Source organism: Diuraphis noxia, unplaced genomic scaffold (assembly GCF_037042655.1).
Source record: "Diuraphis noxia isolate RWA-SAM2 unplaced genomic scaffold, SU_Dnox_SAM2 contig0008, whole genome shotgun sequence".
Taxonomy (NCBI): domain Eukaryota; kingdom Metazoa; phylum Arthropoda; class Insecta; order Hemiptera; family Aphididae; genus Diuraphis; species Diuraphis noxia.
The window spans coordinates 4,307,160-4,331,883 of NW_028301718.1; the positions used below are offsets into that span (position 1 = coordinate 4,307,160).

The following is a 24,724-nucleotide window of genomic DNA, read 5'->3' on the forward strand; positions in this document are numbered from 1 at the left end:
CTCGAGGGATACCCTGTATAAAAAAAAATGTTAATCTATAAAATAAAAGCATATCAAATTAGAATTATAAATTTAAAATAATTTGTAATAACTAACTAAACAAATATGATATATTTTAAATATACTTAACTCGTATTTGTCCATTTTTTGAAGTAGGTACATTTATTATTTTTTTAATATTGTATATATGACTTTAAGTAGGAAGATATGTTGATGTATTGTTAAAATGTTAATATTATATTGAGTGTAAAGTGAATAAGTGTTCAATGATACATAAATATATGAATAGTCGTTACAATATTGTTATATTTAAAAAAATTTTATATGCCAAGTAGGCCTTACATATATTTTTTAGTAAAACAAACAACAGTTGTAAATCACGCTTAAATTATTTTAAAGTTGTTCTTATTTATGCTTCTTCATTAATTCACGGTAAATTTAAGTTTTTGATGAAAAAAAAAAAAAAGATTTACTAGAAAAAACATTAGTAAAAAACACTTATTTAGCGTTAAAGTAATATTATAAGTATAATGTGTACTGCGAATCACTGTTGAAAACACTTCTATTTGAATATTTTTGTATAAAATATAAAAATAGTTTTGTTGTTCGATAATCTACGATTACAGTAGAATATTTAAATAGAAAACGTTAATATTATATTACTTATAAATTTCAAGGTAGTCACTATTTTTTACAAACTATTATTTATATTTAAAAATAACCAGTATGATAAAATAATAGAACATAGTAGGAAGGCGCTTAACGTTAATCAATCAGCAATACACCAAAATAATGCCAAAAATATTTATTCTTAAAATTAAAATTTTACAATGAATGACATATTTCACAATTTACATCTAATATAGTAGAAAAAGAGTAACAGTTATTGTACAATATTATAACATTTTCACATAATATCCATAATCAGAAATATAGGAATAAACTTAAACGTAATTTAAAACAAAAATAAAATAAAATGAAAACAATATGTAGTATTGCACATTTTGTTCTTTGACTAGATAATATTATATATATATATAATAACGTTTATTGAATATTTACAATCTCTATTATATGTACGATAAGTAAAGTTGAGGGAGGAATGATAGTGATGAGTCGGTGAAAACTCACAGTAGAGCTACCCTTTCATGAATCTTAAATAATTTATATTCAGTTTTTGAGAAGGTCTCTAACCAATTTCGATTTAGACACCAAATAGGGTTATCTGGAAGAGATTTTGACGGCAGTTGAGCTATGAGTTAGTTTGGATGGCTTTGCATTTTGAAGTGAAGTCTTTGAAAGTAAGTGACTGCTGTCTGGTTGATGGATTGAACTTTACGGTCTTCATCATGTAGAGGCGTTTGTGGCATACCATGGGGCTTTGGTGACCATGCGGAGGCAAATGGATTGAAACGCTTAAAAAATATTATATATTTATGAACTAAAATATGCTGTTGATTGGACGCAATTTATATAGGTATTTATTATATTATGTCTCAGAAGTTATGGGGATGAAAAAAGTTCGAGTTATTAAGACATGTTTTAAATTATATTAGAGGTGCGCCGCGGAAGCAATGCGAAAGCAGATCCCGCGGCGTCGCCGGCTAAAACGGAAAAAAAAATTATATTATAGGTAACGAAAACAAAATTCTGAGGTACGTGTTGATCTGTACGGACATAACTATAGTTAATAATTTTCTTATTTACATATAGTTTTTAGTGTATATTTCACTATACTTCATATATTTAATTTTATATTGTTCATTGAATCAAACGTATATGATCGATTTATTATGCACTAGTTTTGGTATAATGGTATATAGATCGTGGCATTGGAGAAGACGAATGTGTTTCATAAAACGATTACATTGTCCTATATACTATAATGCACTATGGATAATGCAGTGTGATCGTTATGATAATAAATTATTGATTTATTATAAAATTTATGATTAGCATCTAAAAAACAAATTATTTCACGTACTTAAGACGATGATGAAAAAATAAACAAATTATAGATAGTCGCAACGATCGATAAAATAATATAAATAGTTGTCAAAACAATGATGACATAATACGATATTATATATGGTTTGGACCTACCGTAGTATAATATATTATATTCATTGCAGTAGCATTATAGCACGACAGGTTCGATCATTTGATCCAGTTTTCCTTGATCATGTCAGCCGCTTTCTCACCAATCATGAATGTCATCGCGTTGGTGTGACCACCTGGTATGAGTGGCATGATAGACGCGTCCACCACCCGAAGCCCTCTGACGCCACGTACCCTCAACTTTGGATCGACCACGGCGTCTGGGTCCGAGGCCGGTCCCATCTTGCACGTACCCACCTGATGGTGCAGGTTTGTTGTCAGCTGCCCGATGGAGCAACCCCAATACGCGTCCGACCCGAATGGCTCGTGTTCACAGCCCGGGAACGGCACCGACAACAGCGTGGATCCGTATTTTTGGAATGCTTGGGTTTTGCTCACCGCGATGGCCTACATTATTATAACCAAACCGTGATGAAAATAAATTAGATTAAAAAAAAATTATAACATTTATTACTATTATTATGTCTTGTGGTAATTATTATAGAATACAGCGGTATAGCAGACTCTAAACTAAGAAAGCATAATAATACTTTGAACGAAAATAGTATAAGTATAGTAATAAACTAATAACATAAAAAACTGATTTACTTATTTATATTCTTAGCATTTTATGCCATACGAATTATCATGTGTATTTAATTTTAATTGAACGCAATAATGTACCTCTATTGCCTATACGTTACGCCGTACAACGAATTATATTTATTGTACGATACATAAACTGAATATTCTAACTTTAATCTCTCGTCTTGACGTAAAATAGTAGTGTATTGTTGTTGTAAATTTAAAAGTACTGACAAATTATCATATCTTATTATAATCTTGAAACAGCTATAGATTAACTCTAATATAGATTTTCTAAGACAAATTTAAATGTTCAGTCATTTTTAATTAAGTTAGATATGGTGATGTCGTGACCCAAAATTTGCTTTGACCTCCAAAATAATTAGGAAAAAATAATAGAATATATTTTTAGAGTTGAAGGAAAAAGTGGATTTTGCATACTCAAATTTGAGAATTATTGACTTTTGAACTAATATTATATTGTTTTAGAATTTTGGTAAATTACCTATATAATACTTCATTACAACATTTTTGAACTTTGAGTATTCAAACATGTAAAATAAAATTTGTGTCGATAATTTATTATTTTACTCAATCTGGATAAGTCCAGGAATGAGTTTAAATTAGTACCAAATATAGGTATTGGAAATTAAAAAATTTGAAAATTACATATCGAAGGATGATCATAAATAAGGATGGTTTTATCTTATATGTTGCAACTATATTGGAAGGTCACTACCTATTTAAAAAAATGTTGTCGAATATCAGTTATACTAATTTGCTTACTGCGTAAGTAGTGAGTTGTGAGCAAATTATTTTGCTGGGTCAGTAATTATTTCAAATTACATTTACAATTGTAACATCAAAATTTCAAGGTAGGAATACATAACATTTTTATTATTATTATTATTTTTTTATTGATCATTACAGCTTCTGTATCATAGGCCATTAGCTTTAGAAGTAACATTATTATTAGTTTAGTATTACGGCCAATATACTTATACAAATTTGTCGTGATGTTATATATGAGTCAAAAACCAATTCTCAAATATTTTATTGATTAAATTATGTATAAAATGAAATGATAATCATTATTACTATAATCAGTAGGTATATGTAGTCACTTAATACGCTGGATAATTATCATTTACAAAATAATGAGTACCTATTATAGTTTGTTATAATTTTATTGACATTAGAATCTAAATATTAATAGACAAAAAAAATACACTATTATATACTTTCGAATGTAAATAAAATACCTAATATTATAAACAAGATAATAATTGTAAGCCTTGCATGTCTCTTTTAAGCAAGGTTACACATTCTATGTTTTGCTACCTTACTAATTTCATTTAAAATGAATGTAAAACATTTGAATCCTAAAGTAATACATGCTGAATTATGTATCAACCAAATGATTAAAAAATATGTAATTCATATTTTAGACAATACTTATAATTTTTTTTTTTAATTTGCTTTTTATTATAAAATAATTATAGCAACATATGTATGATTATTGTATGACTTTGAATTAATATGAAAATATATTAGAGATATCATTAAAAGCGTAATAATTATAATATGAAAAGGAAAAACAATGTGTAATAGATGGTTTTTCAAAAACCTCAATTATTATTCACGAATATTAAAATTAAAAGTTTCAATAATAATTATAAATTAGCTAAGAAAGTTAAAGTAATTTTGAGCCATTCTTATTTGTATTCACGAATGATTTAATGAATTTCAATTAAATGATAAATATTAATATAGAGTTTGTACAGTAAATATGAACATTTTTGATTTAATGATGAAATAATAGTTTGAATAGTTGTTATTATTTACACGGATAGAATTTAGTCTGATGATAAATTCATAATTATTATTGAAAAATGGTTTTTTTTTAATTAGTTCTATTGATAATAAATTAAAATATATTTTTTTTTTTTATTTATTAACCCGCGGCAACGTAGGCTATTGGGTGTGGGGAGGGTATTGTAGGTTTTTGTGTTGGGTAGGTTTGTTGACACACTTGTGTGGTTTTTTAGCAAAATTTTGAATTGGGCACCCGTAGGTTTCTGCCATGCCCGGGTGGGGGGCGTTGGTCTCTCTCTCCAGACAGCGTGAACTACCCGGAAAGCGATGCCAACCATGACTGGGATCCGAACTCCGAACTGGGGATGGTGCGCGTCGTAACCGACGTCTAAATCCACCCGGCCACTACACCCCCAAATTAAAATATTGTCTCCATAAGAGCTTTGAAATTTATTAAAAAGTCATTACATTTTTGTATCGATTAATATGAAGAATAAACAGAACAATTTCAACCAATATGTACTTATTAAATATATTATACGTAATGAATAGAGCGCGAATTTGTATGCATTTGCATATTTATTCTGGTTGATTATAATATATGATATGTCAAGTGAGCATAAAATTTGTTTCATGGCATATCGATTTAAAAAATTTAACTTTTTTTTGCATATTATTTTGATATTTATCCATTTATTTTTATTTTAAAATATATTGATTGCATATCTCATTTTTTAGTGTATTTTTTTCGTTTTCAGAAATTTTTATTTACATACCATTGTAATATAAGAAAAAAATATTATATATATATTTATAGTTTCAATTGATATAAATAAATTAAAAGGTTAGGTTATATATTGAGTTAGGTATACCAATAGGTATAAATGGGTTTCCCAAAGATATTAGATCTTATAGATCAATAATAATCGGTAAAATAAAATACATATACCAAGATAAGAAAATACCGATTACGACCATTCAACATTAACATAAATCCAGGAAAAAAATAAGACAGTATTATTTTATAAGTAAGGTTCCATGATGTTAAATATGTTGTTTTAATTAAATGTTCAAAAAATGTAATTTTTTTATGCATATTTTTTATTTTTTATGCACATTTCGATATTTTAGTACATATATTTATGCATCTTAGTTGGTTTTATGAGCATATAAATCCACGCTTTAATAATGAATATATATAATATATATATTATGTACATTATTATTCTTATACAACAGTTATTTGAACAACAAATATAAAAACTTAATTATAAAATAATTCAAGTATGTTGTTAGAGCCCTGTCTGTATTTGATTTTGAAATTGTAAATATTACACTAAAGTGTTTATCTATTTTAGGGAAATCATTGTATTGTGTAAATCATCAGTAATCACTATAGTATTTATTATAATCCCCATCATCGTCATCGTCCACGACGGACGAGTTTTCATGATGTTTATTGGTAATTTGCGAAAGAAGTTAATGTAATAAATCATGAAAATATATTATCGTATGGAAATCGAAGTCGGAGGAGGACATAATAGATCGGGTCACGTACCGGACTACGTGGCCGTAAAAACTGCAGTCGTGATCACGTGACTAAGTGATTGTGAAATAAACTAGTTAAAACTACTTATAATGATGTCGTATACCATTACAATAAATAATACATAAATAAATTGCGTGTGTTGGTTAGTATTTGACCAACTCCTATTTGAGAAAAAATCGCGCGACCAAAAGACTCAGCAGCATATACATGCTCATTCTTAGAATTTCAATTTGGATACATCAACATAAAAAAAAAACTACTTATAAAAATCAACACGAAGAAATGACTGTTTCCGTTTAAAAATATGGTACTATTGAGTAGGTATATTAACGAATTCAAAAAATTATAATTTGCCTGCATTCGTTATTTGATAAACAAAATAGGGGTAATATTATGCTTGGTGAATCACTGCGCGTATATATTTTAATAGGCCGGCCGGGGGCTGCAGTCGTGTGGGTGTGTGACAGTCGCAAGAGATTTCACAACGATATAGTATCCGTAGAAAAAATATCATATATATATATAATATTTCACGCGACCGTAAGTGAAGCTCGCGGTCCGGTCAACGGGTTTTCGATTTCATTTTTTCCCCACTACGCGTATATAGCCTAACCTAAGATGACATATCGTACGCACGATAATAATAATAATAACAACGGCGTCTATCGAATTATATATCATGTTGACTAACACCGGTTAAACTTGTATATATATACCTATTAAATAGCGTTAATACTGCAGCAGACGCGTCACGGTGCGGCATTGCCTCCGGTTTATCGAAATCGTCGTTAGCTGCGCATAAATTATTATATGCAGTGGCTATTTTATAGAGATAAGTAAGTATGTTATAATAAACGCATATTATACAGTTAATGTAATATGTGACCATGTCACCGAGTTGGCGAGCTTGTACTTGTGCAGACGAGCCATCGAGTGATTTCATTACCCGTCTACAAACTGGTTTTATTATTTATATTTTATAATATAATATAAATATTATTATTATTTGATACCCATAATATATTATCATTACATTGTATACATGGTGTTGTTTTAAAAGTATGGAGTAATAATATCTGATACAAAAGTATGTGGAAATATTGAGATATATATATATACCTAGGTACCCATATGTTCACAGAAAATTTTTTTCTTTTTTTCTTTTATGCTGATAGTAAAAACCGCACTGTATATTACGGGAGTAAAAGTTGATTTTAGTCTTTTCAATTTTAGTCAATACAAGTATTTTATTATATTAAGAAATTTATTGGTAGACTCAGCATAGGTACCTACTAAACACGCACATATTTGTAGTAAATACTTACGATTGTTTAAGAAAACAATTTTTAAGCAATAAATAAATATTGCAATGTAATATTATATAAATCATAATAATATAGTAACTATATTTACTAGAAAAAATTTTAAATTTTAAAGAATCAGCACATTAGAGTAGAAGAAAAATTAACGTGTAAGTATACAAAGCTATCCAAAATTTTACTTAAAGAAACAATGGATTTTAATTTATATTTTCAAAGGTTAGATGGTTAGAAGATTTACATTAATTATCGCTATGCATCGGATCTTACAGTCGACTGATTGACACGACATTCATGTAGATACTGTAAATGCAATATGGCTCACGTTTCACTGTATACATTACGTCATACATCATATAAATGTTTATTTGTACTTTAAGGTAATTATAATATCTGCATCGATCGGTTATACTAACCTAAACGTCATTTAAATTGTATTATATGATGTCTATATTCTATGTATATCTATAAAGGTTACATTAAGCAGTATACCTGTTTAATGCCTTCGACGAGCACATCGCGGTCGTGCGTGTCAGACAAGTAGCCAGGAAAGAGCAGCGGCGCGTGAAACGGATTGGTTGATCGCAACATGACACGTCCGCGACTGCGTGGTCGTAGCAATATGGGTACCAGGCCCCAAGCGTCTCGGCCACGGAATCTGCCGTACACCTTTTCGTAGAAGTCTTCGCGCATGCCAAACAACCGGTGCAGTGATCCGCCCGTGTCGCCGGTCAGCGCTCCGGGACCGAACACCAGTTCCATATCGGGAACCACGGAGCCGTTGGTTGCATACCTTGTGGCCGTGAACGCTACCGCTTCGGCGCCACCAGGCACGGTCAGCGGTCCGTCACCGTTCAGGGCGTACTGGATCAGGTACTTGGGATGCCGATACCGGTTTTCAACGATCGTCACCGACTGGTTGACTAAGAACACCAGTCCGGCCATGGACACGTGGTCTTGCAGGTTGTAGCCCACCCGGAGGTCACTAACGACGGGCACGCCGACTTTTGCCAAGTGTTCAGCCGGGCCCACACCCGACAGCATAAGTAGCTGCGGTGAGTTAAATACCCCGGCGCACAATATAACCTCCTTACGGGCGTACACCAACGAGGTACGACGATTTCTGACGAATCGCACGCCGTATGCGCGCTTTGTGCCAGGATCGATGAGCACCTTGGTGACCGTGGTTCGCTTGGCGACCGTCAGGTTTGGTCGGTGCCGTATCGGCCTCAGGAATGCCTTGGACGCACTGCATCTGGTGCCGCGGTCTGTCGTGGCCAGTACGTACGAGAAACCAAGTGGCCGTGGTCCGGTGTAATCGACAAGCGTTTCATAGCCAAGCTCGCGGCCGGCACGTAAGAACGCCGGTCCTAGTGGCGTCTTCCACGAAGGTTCCTGGACCTTAAGGTACCCACCACGGCCGTGCAAATGCGCTGACTTTGGTGACGCGGCCACCCGGCCATCTCCCAAGTCCTCCGATTTCTTGAAGTACGGCAGCACGTCAGCGTAACTCCAACCGACGTTGCCAAGTCTGGCCCAACGGTCGTAGTCCTCTGGTACTCCCCGCGTGTACATCATGTAGTTGAGGACGCTAGTGCCGCCCATCACCTTGCCTCGTGGCCACCGACACTTGCGGTCATCCATTGCGCCGCACACGCCGTCCTGTGGTTCGGTCCGGTAGCCCCAGTCGTATCCGGTACCGATCAGGTAGCTGACCAAAAGTGGAACGTCCGTTATGGCGTTCTCTTCGCCACCCGCCTCGATCAGCAGCACCGTCCAGCCTGCCACCTCAGTCAGCCGGTTGGCTAACACCGACCCGCCGGAACCAGCGCCCACCACAATGAAGTCGTACTGCCGGCCGACGTACGGCGCATCCGGCACCGCGTCCATTGGTTCCGGTGCTATCATCCGGTAGTACTCGACCACTGCCTGGAAAACTGTGTACGCCATACCATGGGAGGGACTGGCCGACATTAGTACCATCGCGACCAGCACTAAAACCGCGTTCCAAAGCACTACTGTCGGTTTCATGTTGTCGCTTCGCGGCGCAGAAAATAATATAATTGAGATATAATATGATATAAACTAAGGACGTGACGTTGTTGTGCACGAGAACAAATGATATTGCCGCGAACAAGAATCTCGAGCGTATATAGCCGAACCGCGAATATTCAATAGCGACACCGGTGTGCGCAAGTCGATGACAAGCGATCGGGTTCATTCCCGAGCAGACACATGCCGCACCGAGTTTTCAAGGTCCTCCGAAATGTATACAACTATACCATAGTATTGCAATAGTTTTTACTACCACTCCATAAGTAGCGCCGGTCATTAAAACATTCCGTTCGTGCCCCCTCCCCCGCGGCCACTTACGGTTCCCTTGAAATGCTTTCGCTCAACACAATGGGCCTAAACGAGATATTTCTAATTATAATGCAATTATACGCTGATTACGCTGTACTTTAAATACGTTAATGCGATGATTTCTCCGTTTGTAGATCGATAGAATTAATATAATAATGTTAAAAGTATAGATTAGTATCTAGGTGTGACATCGAACAATGCTGATAACGAATGACGATATTTCGCATTTTTAACCTACGTACGTGTGAAGAAATGTTTCGATTCATCGATTTGCGTTCATGAAGACTGAGCTTCACAAATCACAATATTATTATAATGTACAAAAGTTACTTATCTTAAGCATCGATTCTATATAATACATATTATAAACATTAAATGTTTTATTAGGTACGCAACGCACTATGCTTAAATAGATAGGTATACAGATAATTTGCAGACTTAATCGTAAAGCATGTTTTAATGCGCCGCGGATTGACAATCGATCAACGAACAATATTTTTACTCCGTTCAATAATCTTTTAACAAATACTTAGATAAAATGTGTAGATAATCAAAACAGTTACCGTGAAAACATTATTGTTACACCAACCGATAACTATTTTTATGATTTTTTTTTTCAATTGTTTAAATTAATCACAAAAATGCACAAATTAAAAGAAGTTATATCAACGATCTTTAACTTACAGCATATAGTTACTTAGAAAGTATAATATTATGTAAAGTTTGTTTACATTGTTTACAATATAAAAAAATAACTCATCCAAGATTATGCGCGAATAATTCTTATAGTTATCTACAAGCCAAGTTGGGTAAACTTCATCAAATTGAGCACTAAAAAAATATATTCATAATAGCTGCGTAAAATATATAATTAAATTAAGAATTTGGCCTCACCCTTTTGATTACGTACGTGTTCTTCAGCTATAACTAAAATAGAAATATTATTTAAGTTTATCCAATAAAACAAATTCTTTCAAATATATCTTAAGGTTGTACGAATCAAATAAATGCATATGATTACGTTTTTATATGATAAAAGAAACACAAATCAGCAATTTTTGTCTAAAACTATATGCTATAAACTAAGCATTTCAAGCTTATTATTTATATTATTTAATGATAATAATAAGAAAAAAAAATTTATTTTAAAAATGCTGGTATTTTCTTACTTTTAAGTCTTATAGTAAATTATATGTATATTCGTATAATGACAAAGGATTTTGTAATCAAGGCATTGAGATGAAAACATCACAAGTGAAGACTAAATACCAACTGCCGATTAAAATATTAAATTTACCATAAGACTTTAAAAAAAAGAAAATACCAGCATTTTTAAAATGAACTTTTTTTAATCTTCTTTAATATTATCATTAAATAATATAAAGTCATAAGCTTGTAACAACATAAAAAGCACGTTAAGACTTGCACTCAACAGATAAAAAATGGACACGATGCAGTCATGAACTGAAGATATTATTTGCCATCAGTAACGTACTTAAAGGTTTACAATTTGGAGGAAGGAAAATTAAATCTAGAAATTGGATGGAAAATCTTAGAGACTAAACTTAACTTAATTTATCAAAAAAATTATTTTTCAATAAAATAATAATCATCATTTGACATGAAAAATAAACAACACTATTATTATATATAACTTCTAAAATAAAAGTATTTAATTATTTACCTATTATTCTTATACAGTAATAATATTTTAATCAAAGGTAACTTTTAATATTTCTAAACCGCAAAGTTTATGAATATTACTCTAATTGTTTTTTAGTTAAAAAAATAATTATTGTTCTTGCATTGCTATAAAACATGATTGGAGTACCTACTTAAATTTGCATTTACTTAATGCATTTATCAAAATAAATATTTGGCTTTCCATTTTATTTTAAACTGGCGTTGAAGTAAATTACTTGAAGTAATTAGTAATTATAGGTAGGAGATAATCGTATTGTAGTCACGTATACCAAATATATTCTAAACTCTTCGCGTAGGGTAAACGCGTCACAGCGTTAAACTTATCAATAAATATCCTAAAAATATACAGCGTGTAATATGTAAATACTAAAATATATTATTATAAATTTCATTATTAAAAACTAGGCAATTTAAAATTTTGATTACCAAAATATTAAATATTAGTTTAAGTGCTCATAACATTCAGTTATTAACTGAAAAATATTGTAGTGTACTACCTATCATTGTAAACGATATAATATTATGAAACGCTATAAAGAAATACATTTTGGAATAGGAATGGTGTTTCATAAATAATTTTTTTAGCTTTATCTTTCAATGAATCATTTACTTAATTAAATTATGTATGGGTTAATTGTTGGATCGCAAACATAAAAAAATACTCTAAGTACAATAATAATATAATTTTAATAATTATCTATTATTATAAAGTAATAATTTTAAATATAACCTTATGTTATACTTAAATACTACAGCAGCCATTGAGTGTTGAGTATATAGTACCTAGGTGTACAGTATAAAATGATTTAATTTAATTTAATCTAAATATCATAAAAGTTGTAAATAACTGTAAGAACATGTCTGTGATATAATAAGCAAATTTATAATCAATTTTGGATGAGAAGAACAAATGATTTACGTAAACACAATAACACGTATATAATACATCTCATAATTTGCTTTCAAATGGCATTGAAATAACATAATATATTACAGTATTTGTAGTATGGGTCAAAAATGTGTTGTAACTATTCCAAGTTTTCAAGGTTTGAAGATGGACCACTTTATTCGAATCAAAAATTGAATATGTAAATTACAAATTTAAATTGGTGGAAATTTATAAGATTAAATAATATAAGCATTATAAATTTGTATAATAGTATTCAAACAGTTAAATAGAAATAACTTTATTTGAATTATTGTATTTGTAAGATAAAAAAATAAAAAATAAAACTATAGTGCATTTCTTAGTGAATATTATATCCAAGTTTGGCCTATATCAAAATTAAAATTATAGAAACTGGAAAAAAATATTAGGCTATTGTTAAATGTGTGACTATCGCTTAAATGGATGTAGTCAAGTGAATGTTTTATGTTATCCGAGTAGAATTAATTATCTCGCAATTGTCTGTTTACCTCGTACCAAAATTGTACCAGAACAAATCAAGTAACATTGAGAATAATTCGTTAAATATTATTTAAAACTTTCCTACTCAAGAAATATTATAATATCTTGTGTCTATTTTTTTTCTTATAGCACAAATGAATGACTCTCTTGATTTAAATTCCAGTGCTTAAATATCTAGTCATTGTCTGCTGAATAAATACTATCACATTCCACAAAATGAATTTTACCAGACTGCAATAAGCTGAACACGTTAAGCCATCATCAATTATACCAAATAGATGTAATTAAATAATGGTTATAATAAAGTTATATCGTGGATATTATAATGGTAATAATATAATTGAAATCATAACCCGAGTTTTATAGATTTTATATTATAACCTAGGTAGTAACTTTATAATTTATATACCAATATACCTACGCATTCGAGTTTAAAATAATATAAATGTCTTGAACAAAAAGCGTAGTGTTATTAAAATATTCGAACAAGAATAATACCCGAGACCTGAGACACGTAATTGTAAGAAATGCGTAGCCAATATACTCAAGTGCACAATGCCTACCGAACAGATTCAATTTTTACAATATTTCTCATATCTCCTGAGCATTGTGCACACTATATTGCTAAGTTACTGTACCACAAATAACCATAAAATAAATGATAAACTGCAATAACCATTTACAACTGGCTAACGAAATAATATATTTAATCTAATTGTTATCGACTATTGAGTTATTATAGATACCCCCTTTTTTTTTTTTAATTTTTGACAATGGAAATCTGTTTAACCATTTTTATCTACTCTGTTAATTTTAAAATTTCCCGCATTATTAATACTTGTTTTGTACTGATACTATATTATAATTTATAGTTATGTCTTATGAGTTATGAACTATAAAGGTTTATTGCGTAATGGAATTGTTATATTTTACTAAAGGTTAGAACATTTGTGAGTTAAAATGTTGTTATTTATTTAAACCTATTGAATATTTATGTAGTCTTTAGAGCTTATTGTTTCAAAAACAAAAACAAACTACAAACTACTACTTACGAATGTAAGTTATTCAAAAAATAAATGGATTTTTAACGGTCGTTTTTATTTTGTATAATGTTGATTGTGCAATGTGTGTTTGGATATCAAATTTATTAAGAAATACAATTTTCCTTATGCAGTTTACCATTAATAAAAGATTCGTGAAATTCTCATGGACTTAAAAATAAACTGTCAAATTGTTGCATGAATATCAAAAATAATTAAATTCCAAACGATTGAACGTATTTTTGAATTACAATTTATGATATAAATTCAATCGTATAATCGATTATACTATGCTGATGTATCACATTTCTAACCATCGCACATATAATATTTGCATTATAATTTAAGGCATTGCAAATGATTGATATTTTTTTTAAAAAGGTACTTCAAGTTGGTCAATGTCAAGTCCCATCAATTATGTTTTTGGCAGTTATTTCAAAGAAAATGTATATATCAAAAAATATATCATCAACTTTATTTAATAATCTTTTTGCTTTACTTATTGCAGTTATAGTCAATAGACAATATTCCAGTGTTGAGACATATCTAAATAAATTTATCTAGATAATTATTTAGTTATCTTTTATCTTATCTAGATAAATATTTGAATTATATCTAAATAATTATATAAGATATTCATCTAGATAAATTCATCTCTATACAAAAAAATATAATACACATTTTGATTGTCAATTTATTTGTATTTTAACTAGCCAATACTTTAAATTTGAATTGACGAGTTATCTCAGTAAAAAAAAAAAAAAATATGTTCATAATAATGTTATTTATTATACAGGTATTATTTTTTATTATTGATATTTTCATTAGGGGCCCGGACACTGTGGTCAAATATATCTACATTACATTATTACGAATCGTGTAAAATGTGTAGTTTTTTCTTGATTTTGATTTAAAAAATGTTTTTTTCAGTTATACCTTAGTTATTTATTAATAATAATGTCTACTGCTAACATTAATTTACTCATATAGCCGATGATGTTTATATAATATTGAAGTACTAAGTAGTATCAAAGGTGTACTCTTAAAATGTTTTGGATTTCAATGTGTTAAAAAAATTAAATTTATCTTTCTTGTTATCTAGATAATAATGTATTTATCTTTCATCTTTATCTAGATAAATTTAAATTGTGTTATCTTTTATCTTTATCAAGATAAATTTTTGTCCTGTTATCTTTATCTTTATCTAGATAAAAAAGTACTAATCTAATCCCAACACTGCAATATTCAATATTGATAACACTTTCATGCATTGAAAAATATTATTGTCTTTGAAATATCATTGAAATTAATCAAAAACGATATGGATTAGTTATAACTAGATGATCAACAATACATAATTTGTGTAAAATATAAATTTGTCATATAAAAATTAATTCAAGTAAAATATTTATAACTAAAATTATAACTACAGGAATCGCATCGTATATATTATACTATATTATGTTAGGTTATGTCTTTGATACAAATAAACACATATTAAATTTCTCAACAACTCAAAAATATATATTAGGTAGATACTCTTAATAGATATTTAGGTATTAGGCGGATGTAGTAGTTTTATTTCAGCTTGTAAAACAATTAGTATGACATTTTGTATTTTATAATACTTATACTTCCAAGTTACGTTTCATTTTTAGATTTTCAGGTGATTTTGTCTTACCCAGGGCCAGGCCAGAGAGGGCAGGGAGGGCGCAAAATATGGAGTAGAAATGGGGGCGCAAAATTTGATATAATTAAATTTTAAAATCTAGGGAGGGCGTGCAAATTTTTATTTTACCAGGAGCGCCGCTATTGATCGACCCAGGCCTTGTCTTACCCCAAAAATATAGTAAAATGCATAGGTACCGATGATAATAAGAACAAATTGCAAGGGAAAATAAAACGGGATTAATAAGTACTACAAAAAATGTAGTTATAAGCAAACTCATAATATTTTAAAATGCATAATATCCTCCGGTCTTTTTAATCTTATAGATATTATTAAAGAAAATGCTATACACAAATAATTAATAGCGTAGCATTAATCAAACATAATTTGTTACTAATAAATAACATATTTAAACGTGCATTTGATTATTAGAATATGATGCTCTATAAAAACAATAATTTAACGGATTATCACTTTCGACCTAAATATTTACACAGAGTGAGAAACATAATAATATTAGCGTTAGTAAATCAGTTTTGTATTTTTGTATTTTTTACGTTTTGTTATATTTCAACATAGCGTATTAAGTAATAACCATGCGTCCATGCCGTTCAACTACTTTGTCCACTACAACTTTTAATCCCATCAGTAATATTTTTAATAAGTAATTCTAGTATAGGTTACATTTATTTGTATATTTTACGTGCGCAGATGCAACTATTATTTAATTATGGGCTTGCAGCCCATTTAATTTTTTTGTTTAAGTATAAATTTACTATGCATACATTTTTGATTTACGAAGAACTCATAATTTGAATACTAAAATTTACAAATTTTATACTGTATAAACGGGTTTTGCTTAACGAATGATGCTAATTATTTCAAAATTATCAACGTTTCTAAGGATCTTTTTTATAGTTGTTATAAAATAGAATTTCAAAAAATGTATTATATTGCTTAAACTATTTTATGGTTGTATTTTTTTCCTATTTTATATGACAATGGACTTTTTGATTACATATATTGAAATAGAATGTTCTTTGGAGTATTTCAATGTATAAAAGTATTAAATGACTTATGAACGAGTAGGTATAGTTGTTTATTAGTTAGATGTATTTAATATTTGAATAAGCCTATAACTTGCCACACGCGCCCACACGGATAAATAAATAAATAGTTAGTAGAAGAGATATTGTTACCTTTTCTTCCAAATCGAGGTTAGTTACCAACCACTGATTTTTAAGATTACTCAGGAACAGATTACAGTATAGTAAGGTTTTGAATAATAGTAATATGGTAACTTGGTAACATGTAGTACATCAGTACCTATACGGCTATACATATGCTGTATTTTTCATTGATATCAAATGAATAAATATAATAATAATAAGTATTAGGCTTGATTTTTAATATAATTATTGTTCAGATAAAACAAAAAAAATATACTAAACTATAGCTATATTAAACATTATGTGCACGTTCAATGTTCAAATTTCTAAAATTGTACATATGCCATATAGTTACTTATACTTATATATGACGTTATGTAAGCAAAACATAGTCATTCCGGTCTCTTGTTTTCAAAACAAGGAGAACAATTTATAGTGTATAATAGATGATAGTATATTATTATTTCACCAAGTCATTAAGTACTGAGTGTTAATCAGTATTATTGATTACTATAATATTAATATGTTTTTATATAATATGTTACCGTTGTATATTAAAATATAAAATTATAATTATCTGTATAAAATAACGCTTTCTTTGAAATTCACATGTGTTCATTTTATATCTATATACCTGCTAGAACCATCTATTTGATATGTCGGATATCCCTATCTTAAACCATGTCATTGTTTAAATCAAAACAATATCTAATAATCTTTTTATTTTGTTATTTGGTTTCTTATGAATCGTAGTAGGTACCATATAATACATTACCTATAGCATTGTGCATTTTTAAGGACACATGCTGAGAGCACTCAATATGCACACGGTTATTGTTATGCTGTCTTACATCATCTCGAACCCAAATGAAATGTAATCAATAATATTTTTACACAAAAATATCTACGTTTATGCAATTATTTATACAACATAATATTATGTAATTGATAGTAAGTTATTAATTTATTAATAACATACATTTCAAACGAATTAAACGAGCAAAGTGCCAAAGTATATTATTGTATTATGTTGTATGGTACCTATGTGATAGAGCTTGATCCATTCCATTAATTATGGAATTTAAGTCACGATGACAACAATACTACTATAGTTGACTTATTTATCAATTGCTACTTTTAAGAATTTAATCTATATACCTAATATACCTAAGTATATCCATATAAGTTTTTACTCTTTGTGCGATGGTTTTTTAAATAAGTCATACAAATTATAAATCGTGAATTATAAAAATGGTGATAAAAAATAATAATTAGGTATGATTATTACTAATATTAGTTATTATAAGTTATAATTAAACGTAAATTTTCAAAAATAAACTATTGTATACAAAATAAATTTGAATTAATAATCAATAAATAGCTTACATGGCTTTTATACTGAGTTATTACTACTTACGTATATAAGATTTAAATTTTTTTTTAAATAATATTATAATACTAAATTACTGCCCTATGTATAGACTATAGAATACGTCGTTCATTAAATGTAAACTTATTGCTTAATATATCAATTTAATTTTTACATAATATAACTCTATTTTTTTTTTAAGTGTCATATATTATGTATTTTATGTATTATTTATTATTCATATAAAATAATTTGAAGAACATTTTATGTATCAGAATTTTTATTGAGAAACAATATGTACTCAAAAACTATTTACTTTTTTATGATCAATGTACATGGTATACTTGTATTAATAAAAAACTAATATTTAATAGTTATACATATTATAGAAATATAGCAATAATTATATTATTATTTATTAATAAGAGAATATTAATAATGAGTCAAATGATAAATTCTGTCGGCATACCTATTTAGTGAGCATACATATTAATGATATTAATTAATTAATATTATTTAGGTTTTATTTAGTTTGATAAACGTAAATCTAAGAACTGTATAAAACATGAGTTTATATCATACACTTAATAATTAAAGATGAACACAAACATCATTAAGAACCTTGCTATTAATTTATAGGTTTTAGTTGAAACTTATATTGTTATTATAGTTATCATACAAAGTTTAAATTAAAAAAAAAAAAAAATCACGCGTGATTAAAAATTTATTATAATTTATTGTTCTAAATTATATAATCAGTATTAGTGATGGTATTATTTATCGTAAAAACTGTTGTCGAGTGGTTTTAATTAATTAATCTAGTTTCACTTCATGCCTTTAACATAATACACACTATACGAATACTGCAATTGACAAATTATATTGTATGTATATATATTACAACCTGGAACCATAAATAAAAGTATAAAAGGAATCAAGTTTTGACCTGATGGAATACTTCTGTAATTAATAATACAATATTTATACGTTATATTACATCTTACGAAACATCGGTATCGTTTGTCTTATGTGGTCTTAATATTTACCAATAGTTAGGTCAAGACTTGAAGAGTACACAACGCCAATAATATTATATAATAACAAATCCATGTAAAGAGTGGCGCCTATAACCTTAACCACTTGCTATTACCTATTTATTAACCCAATGATGTGAAACAATTATAATGGACCTATATAAACATTTGCAATGCGTATAATATTTATGCTAACATCCTTACAATATTGCAACTGAGTTATGATTTATGACTTAATTAAAATGTATTATAATATTTTGTCGACCTGCGTTTTGAGTTGCATTTAAATACGATAAAACTAGAATTTATTCATTTTCATGATAAATGATTTTGTTAATAACTTTTTTTACATACAAAAAAAAACTGAATTAATTGTAAACGTGAAAATAATAACGTATTAGTATTTATATTATAAAGTAGATACATAAAACATAATAATAAAATGCAAGAAATTATTTTAAATTTATTATTCGATGCTTATGAACTCTATTGTCTTTGTATATTACAAATGACTACAGGCAATCTTTATACTTAGAATGAAGATCAAAGAAAAGATTCATAAAAATAAAAATAAATGACACCAAAAAACCGTTATGATTAAAGGTGGGTGATAAAACGATGAAGAGCCCATATGGACCTATGGCTTATAACTTATAACTTATAGGAAAAGGGTGGCTAATTCGCTAATCGCTATATAGCAACGGCGAAGAAAAAGAAGACTAGATATTCGTATATTATAATATATACTATAATTATTTTATCAATAAACATTATTCAATTTGAATTATATATTTTTTACCCAGTCTTCATATATTTATTTTACGTTTTACTCATAAAAACCTTAATTATAATAACTATAATTACGTTTAAGTTTGTAACAAAGAATACGATTAAGTTTTTTTTTTTTATGGTTAGGGTTTCGACAACTGAGGTCATTAGCCTGGGGAACTGTAGGGGAAGGTACTCGTGGGTTTTTTTTTGGCAGAATTTTGAATGGGCACCCGTAGGTTTCTGCCATGCCCGGTTGGGGGGCCGGCGGCCTCTCTCTCTCTCCAGACATCGCGAAATGCCCAAAGAGCGATGCCGCCCGTGACCGAGATTCGAATCGGCGACTGCGTGCGTCGCAACCTTAGACCGCTCGGTCACTCCACCCCTAGATTAAGTTATTATATTTATGTCTGAATCAGATAATATATTTTACACTATCATATAGGTATTATTTATATTGTTTAATAAACCTTACATATTAAATTATTATTTATTACTTTTATTATAATATATTGATATATCATTATATTAATATATTTAACTTTTAACTATTATTATAGTAGGCTAGGAATTTCATATTTAAAGAATAGAAAAAATTTAACTATAAACAGTTAAAACTTGTACCACCGTTTTCCTCTAAACGCTTAACTTGCTTCATAAATTAAAATTATTTCTAACTTTCATTAGATTTGAGGTTTTTATTCATATTTTTGAATGGGGCCAAATAATTAATTACTAAAGGCTTTTCTCGATGTACAATTATATAATTATGACTCTAATAGTTAACGTGGAATTTCATATAACCTAACCTAACCTAACCTAACTATACATATTTATTATTGGACTAATAAATTTACCGTTTAAACTCTATACTACATGTTTAATATAGTTTTACTATATACTGCAGGGTACGATTTTGTAATACGGAGAACTAGGTGTATTCTTCGATTATTTTTTAAATTTTTTTTTCTTATAGAACTTAATGTATAGTTGCTTAACAATAATATATTATAGATAATAGACAATCGTATAGTACATTGAAGTTTCTGGTGACTTATTTTTTTAATCTTTTTGTAGAAAACCCTTACACTATGTTCAAAAAACTTTATTATTTTTTGAATTTTTTTATGGATTAACTTTTTAAATTTAGGCATTCCATTTTTTGAAAGCAAAAGCGGTGGCCGAAGTGTATAAATATTTTTTGAAGGCTCTGTTACCCAAGGGGTTCCTCCAAAATCCGGTCCTGCAGGTCTTGTGTAATATTTTATGGGTCACTATAATGTAAATCTGGATAACACGAGTCTGTTCTATAACAGTCTAGTAATGACTGATGTAGTGATGTGTAGGTTGGGTTGGGAAAACAATGTAATGTTTGGATAAACATAAAATATCACCAATTAACAAAAATATGAGGTGAGTTTTTTGAAAAATCAGATTATTTAATTAACTTAAGTTGTAAAGGTTACTTACAAATACCAATTATTAGATAGTAATTAATACAACTCCAATTTTCAATGATTATATATTTGATTTATATTCATTACTTATTAAATTATAGTGTTTTTATGTTTTTATGCATTTGGGATATATTTATCTGCAGGAAAATTAAAACTTATTATTGTATGCATTTTTTAAAATTGTATGGTTTTTACTCAAATCTCAAACAACTACAAATTAATATTGCACATGCATAATTTATATTAAGTTATAAAATAATATGATATAAAATTTACTATATTATAAATAGTTAATATATAAATGTGTAATGCGAGGAAAATAATTTTCAACGTACATATTTTTAGGTTAGCAAAGTCGTTATAAGACAAATACCGGGAGTGAAGTACCAACATTTTGAAGATACTTTTGTGATGTAGTGCTACTGTCTCCAGTCAACACAAGTATAATGCTGAATTTATATATTTGCATATATTTGAAATAGTTGACTATAATATTGGGAACTTGGACCCGGTTAATTTAAGGGACATGATATTTAGATCATCGCTCATTGTGCATCAATATATCAAACAATTAAACAATAGAAAGATATAAAAAAATATAGAAAAATATCTGAGTTTTACATCATATTTTAAAACAACAACATTTTCCATATAATCATATTACATGAATACTATACCTACAGTGTTTTGAGAGTGTCTGAAACTCCAAATGTTGGGTAGATTTTAATAACAGGCGTCTTCAAACTACAGACCACGGGTAAAATGCAAACCACGAGAAATTTATCATTTGTTCCAAAAGATAGTAAATAATCTATAGATATTAAAATAATGGCATAACACATAGTAGTAGTTACCACGGTTTAAGATATCTTAAACCGTGGTAGTTACATACTTACATGTCATGTTGACGATATGATCCCAAGAAGCACCAAATACAGATTACATCGCACATGCGCATTAGCTATATACGTATCTATGTACAGTAGAACTTCGATTAACCGTCACTGTCGGGACCGGGGCTATGACGGTTAATCGAATAGACGGTTAACGGAAATTTTCTTTTAAACTTATCAAGCCATCCCGTGCTTGCTTTAAAGTTTGGATCGCCATCTAGTTTTTTATTCATTTCACCTGCCTTGGTCGTAATAATAGGACCAGAAAGTGGAATTCCTTGACTTCGGGCTTGAATAAACCACTGATACATAACGTTGTCAAGTTGTATAATGTACAACAGTATAATGTACCATTACTGTTATCATTACAGTAGCATAATGACTACGAACTTATAGCGTTTTCCACTACACTGCACTGACTGCGCCAGTGCATATTTGTATGTTTTAATCGGCAAGGTTAATGTGCACTGAGTGGAGTTTTTTATGTTTCACCTCAATGCACTACGCCAGTTTTTTGCACCCAGTGCAATGATAAGTACTACAATACCCATTCAATATTTTATTACCTTTATACATATATCAGTGATAAGTATAGATTTTATGTTTCATCTACACTTGCACCAGTCAATAGTGCGGTATGGTGGAAAACGCTATTAGTTCGTGATAATTACGGTGGATTTGTATGTCATATTACTCCATGACTATTTTTTTTTTTTAAACTGACCAACCATATTTAAGTGATGATTCAATTACTTATAAATTAATAGTGTTTTCCACCTTGTCGAACTCGCACTGTGTCAGTTTCCACTGTCACTGTGCGAGTTTTTCGGTGTTATCACAAGCACCAACATTTTACTACTAGATATGGAGCACGAAAAATTATTATCTTGGTACACTCATAATTAATGATAACAATATTATATTTTATGCAAATTGCAAAACATATTTTCGTTTTTCAATTATGTTGGCTATTTTTTTCGCTTTTCAGTTTTCTTTGCTCTAAATTCTATAAAAAAAAGTAGGTGCTATACAGTATACCACCTACCCCTATAAAACAATGACTAGTAGAATTGTATAATGTACAATAAATTAACGATTTCAAGTTTTTAATTTTTATATTTCATCAGTAGTGATGACAACTGTTAACAAAAACCGTCTCAAAAAGCTCGTGCGCCAGTTCCGCACCGAGTGTAAAACACTCGTGCAGATTTTTAATATGAAACACATTACACTGTAATTGTGCAAACACGAAGTGGTAGATGGAACACGCAAATGGCACTCAGTGCGCCCTTAGTGCAATAGTGCAACTAGGTGGTAAACGACATTAATTACTTATAGGTAAGTTAATAATAGCTATAATCATATATTTTATGGTAATAATACATAAAAACCAGACTTCCCTAAGCTAGCTATACATTACTTACTAAGATAGTATTGATTTCTAATAAACACTAATCAGTAATCATTTTTACACAAACAATAACATTTATTTGAGTTATGTACACTGATATAATATAATATGATATAACCATCGGTGCAACTAAACATTTTAACTCCGAGGTTTTTTATGACTTAATGGAATCTAAATTTTAAAGCAATTTGTTAGGGTATTAATTTTGACTTAGGTGGCACTCAAGACCAAATTACCACCTTATGTCAAACCAAAATTTAACATTAAAAATACGCTCATGCGGTCCTGGTTACGTCCATTAATATCAAGTCTATGAAATAATCTAAAAATGTGTGTAGTAATATCCAAAATCGTTATCGCGTATACGTGTCAATATTATCACCTGTATTATTATTATATTACAAATTATATTTAAGTATATTACTATAGAACTATTTTTTTAAATATCTATAAACATATTTATCTCTATAAAATAAAAATAAAACTATATGACTTGTTTATACACTTTTGACCCAATAAGAGCTTTTGATATTTTATGTGGCCCTCGGACCTTCAATAAAAAGTTCGTAGACCCCTTGGCTATATATATTGTAATATGCTCATAATGCTCATATCAATGAATATATCATATACTAGATAGGTATTTACATATGTATGTATTCTATTTTAATATTTACGACGAATCAATAAAGTTTTAGAGGAATTGGAATCTAAAAAAAGTAGGATAAGAATATATAAATATACCTACGAGTATTTTATCGTTTCAGATTTTTGTTTTACTTTTTAATTTTTTAATTTAAACAGTCATAACTTTTTTAGAAAGTGCTAAGTAATAATTAATTCACATATAGATATATAAAAATCATTATACAAATTTTAAGCTAATTATTATTTACATTATTTATTTACCAAGTAATATTTACCAAATTTTATAATTACCAAGTTAAATGTTATATCCATGAACATATCAACAAAAACATAATGTATTGAGATTAGGTTTTATATTTTGGCAACTTATTAAAATGGTTTGAATCTATCTATCTGATCTATATCTAGTTAATCGTCATCAACAA

At 29.1% G+C, this 24,724-nt stretch overlaps 1 protein-coding gene across 1 annotated transcript; it reads right to left on the reverse strand.

Moving 5' to 3' along the window:
• Positions 1 to 790: 790 nt before the first annotated feature.
• Positions 791 to 9,570, reverse strand: LOC107167993 (glucose dehydrogenase [FAD, quinone]-like). Its single transcript, XM_015517241.2, has 3 exons — positions 7,858 to 9,570; positions 2,104 to 2,505; positions 791 to 1,415 (listed from the first exon to the last, which is right to left on the reverse strand). Exons 1-2 carry the CDS (start codon positions 9,394 to 9,396, stop codon positions 2,158 to 2,160), a joined length of 1,887 nt encoding a protein of 628 aa, XP_015372727.2. The 5' UTR covers positions 9,397 to 9,570; the 3' UTR covers positions 791 to 1,415; positions 2,104 to 2,157.
• Positions 9,571 to 24,724: the final 15,154 nt, after the last annotated feature.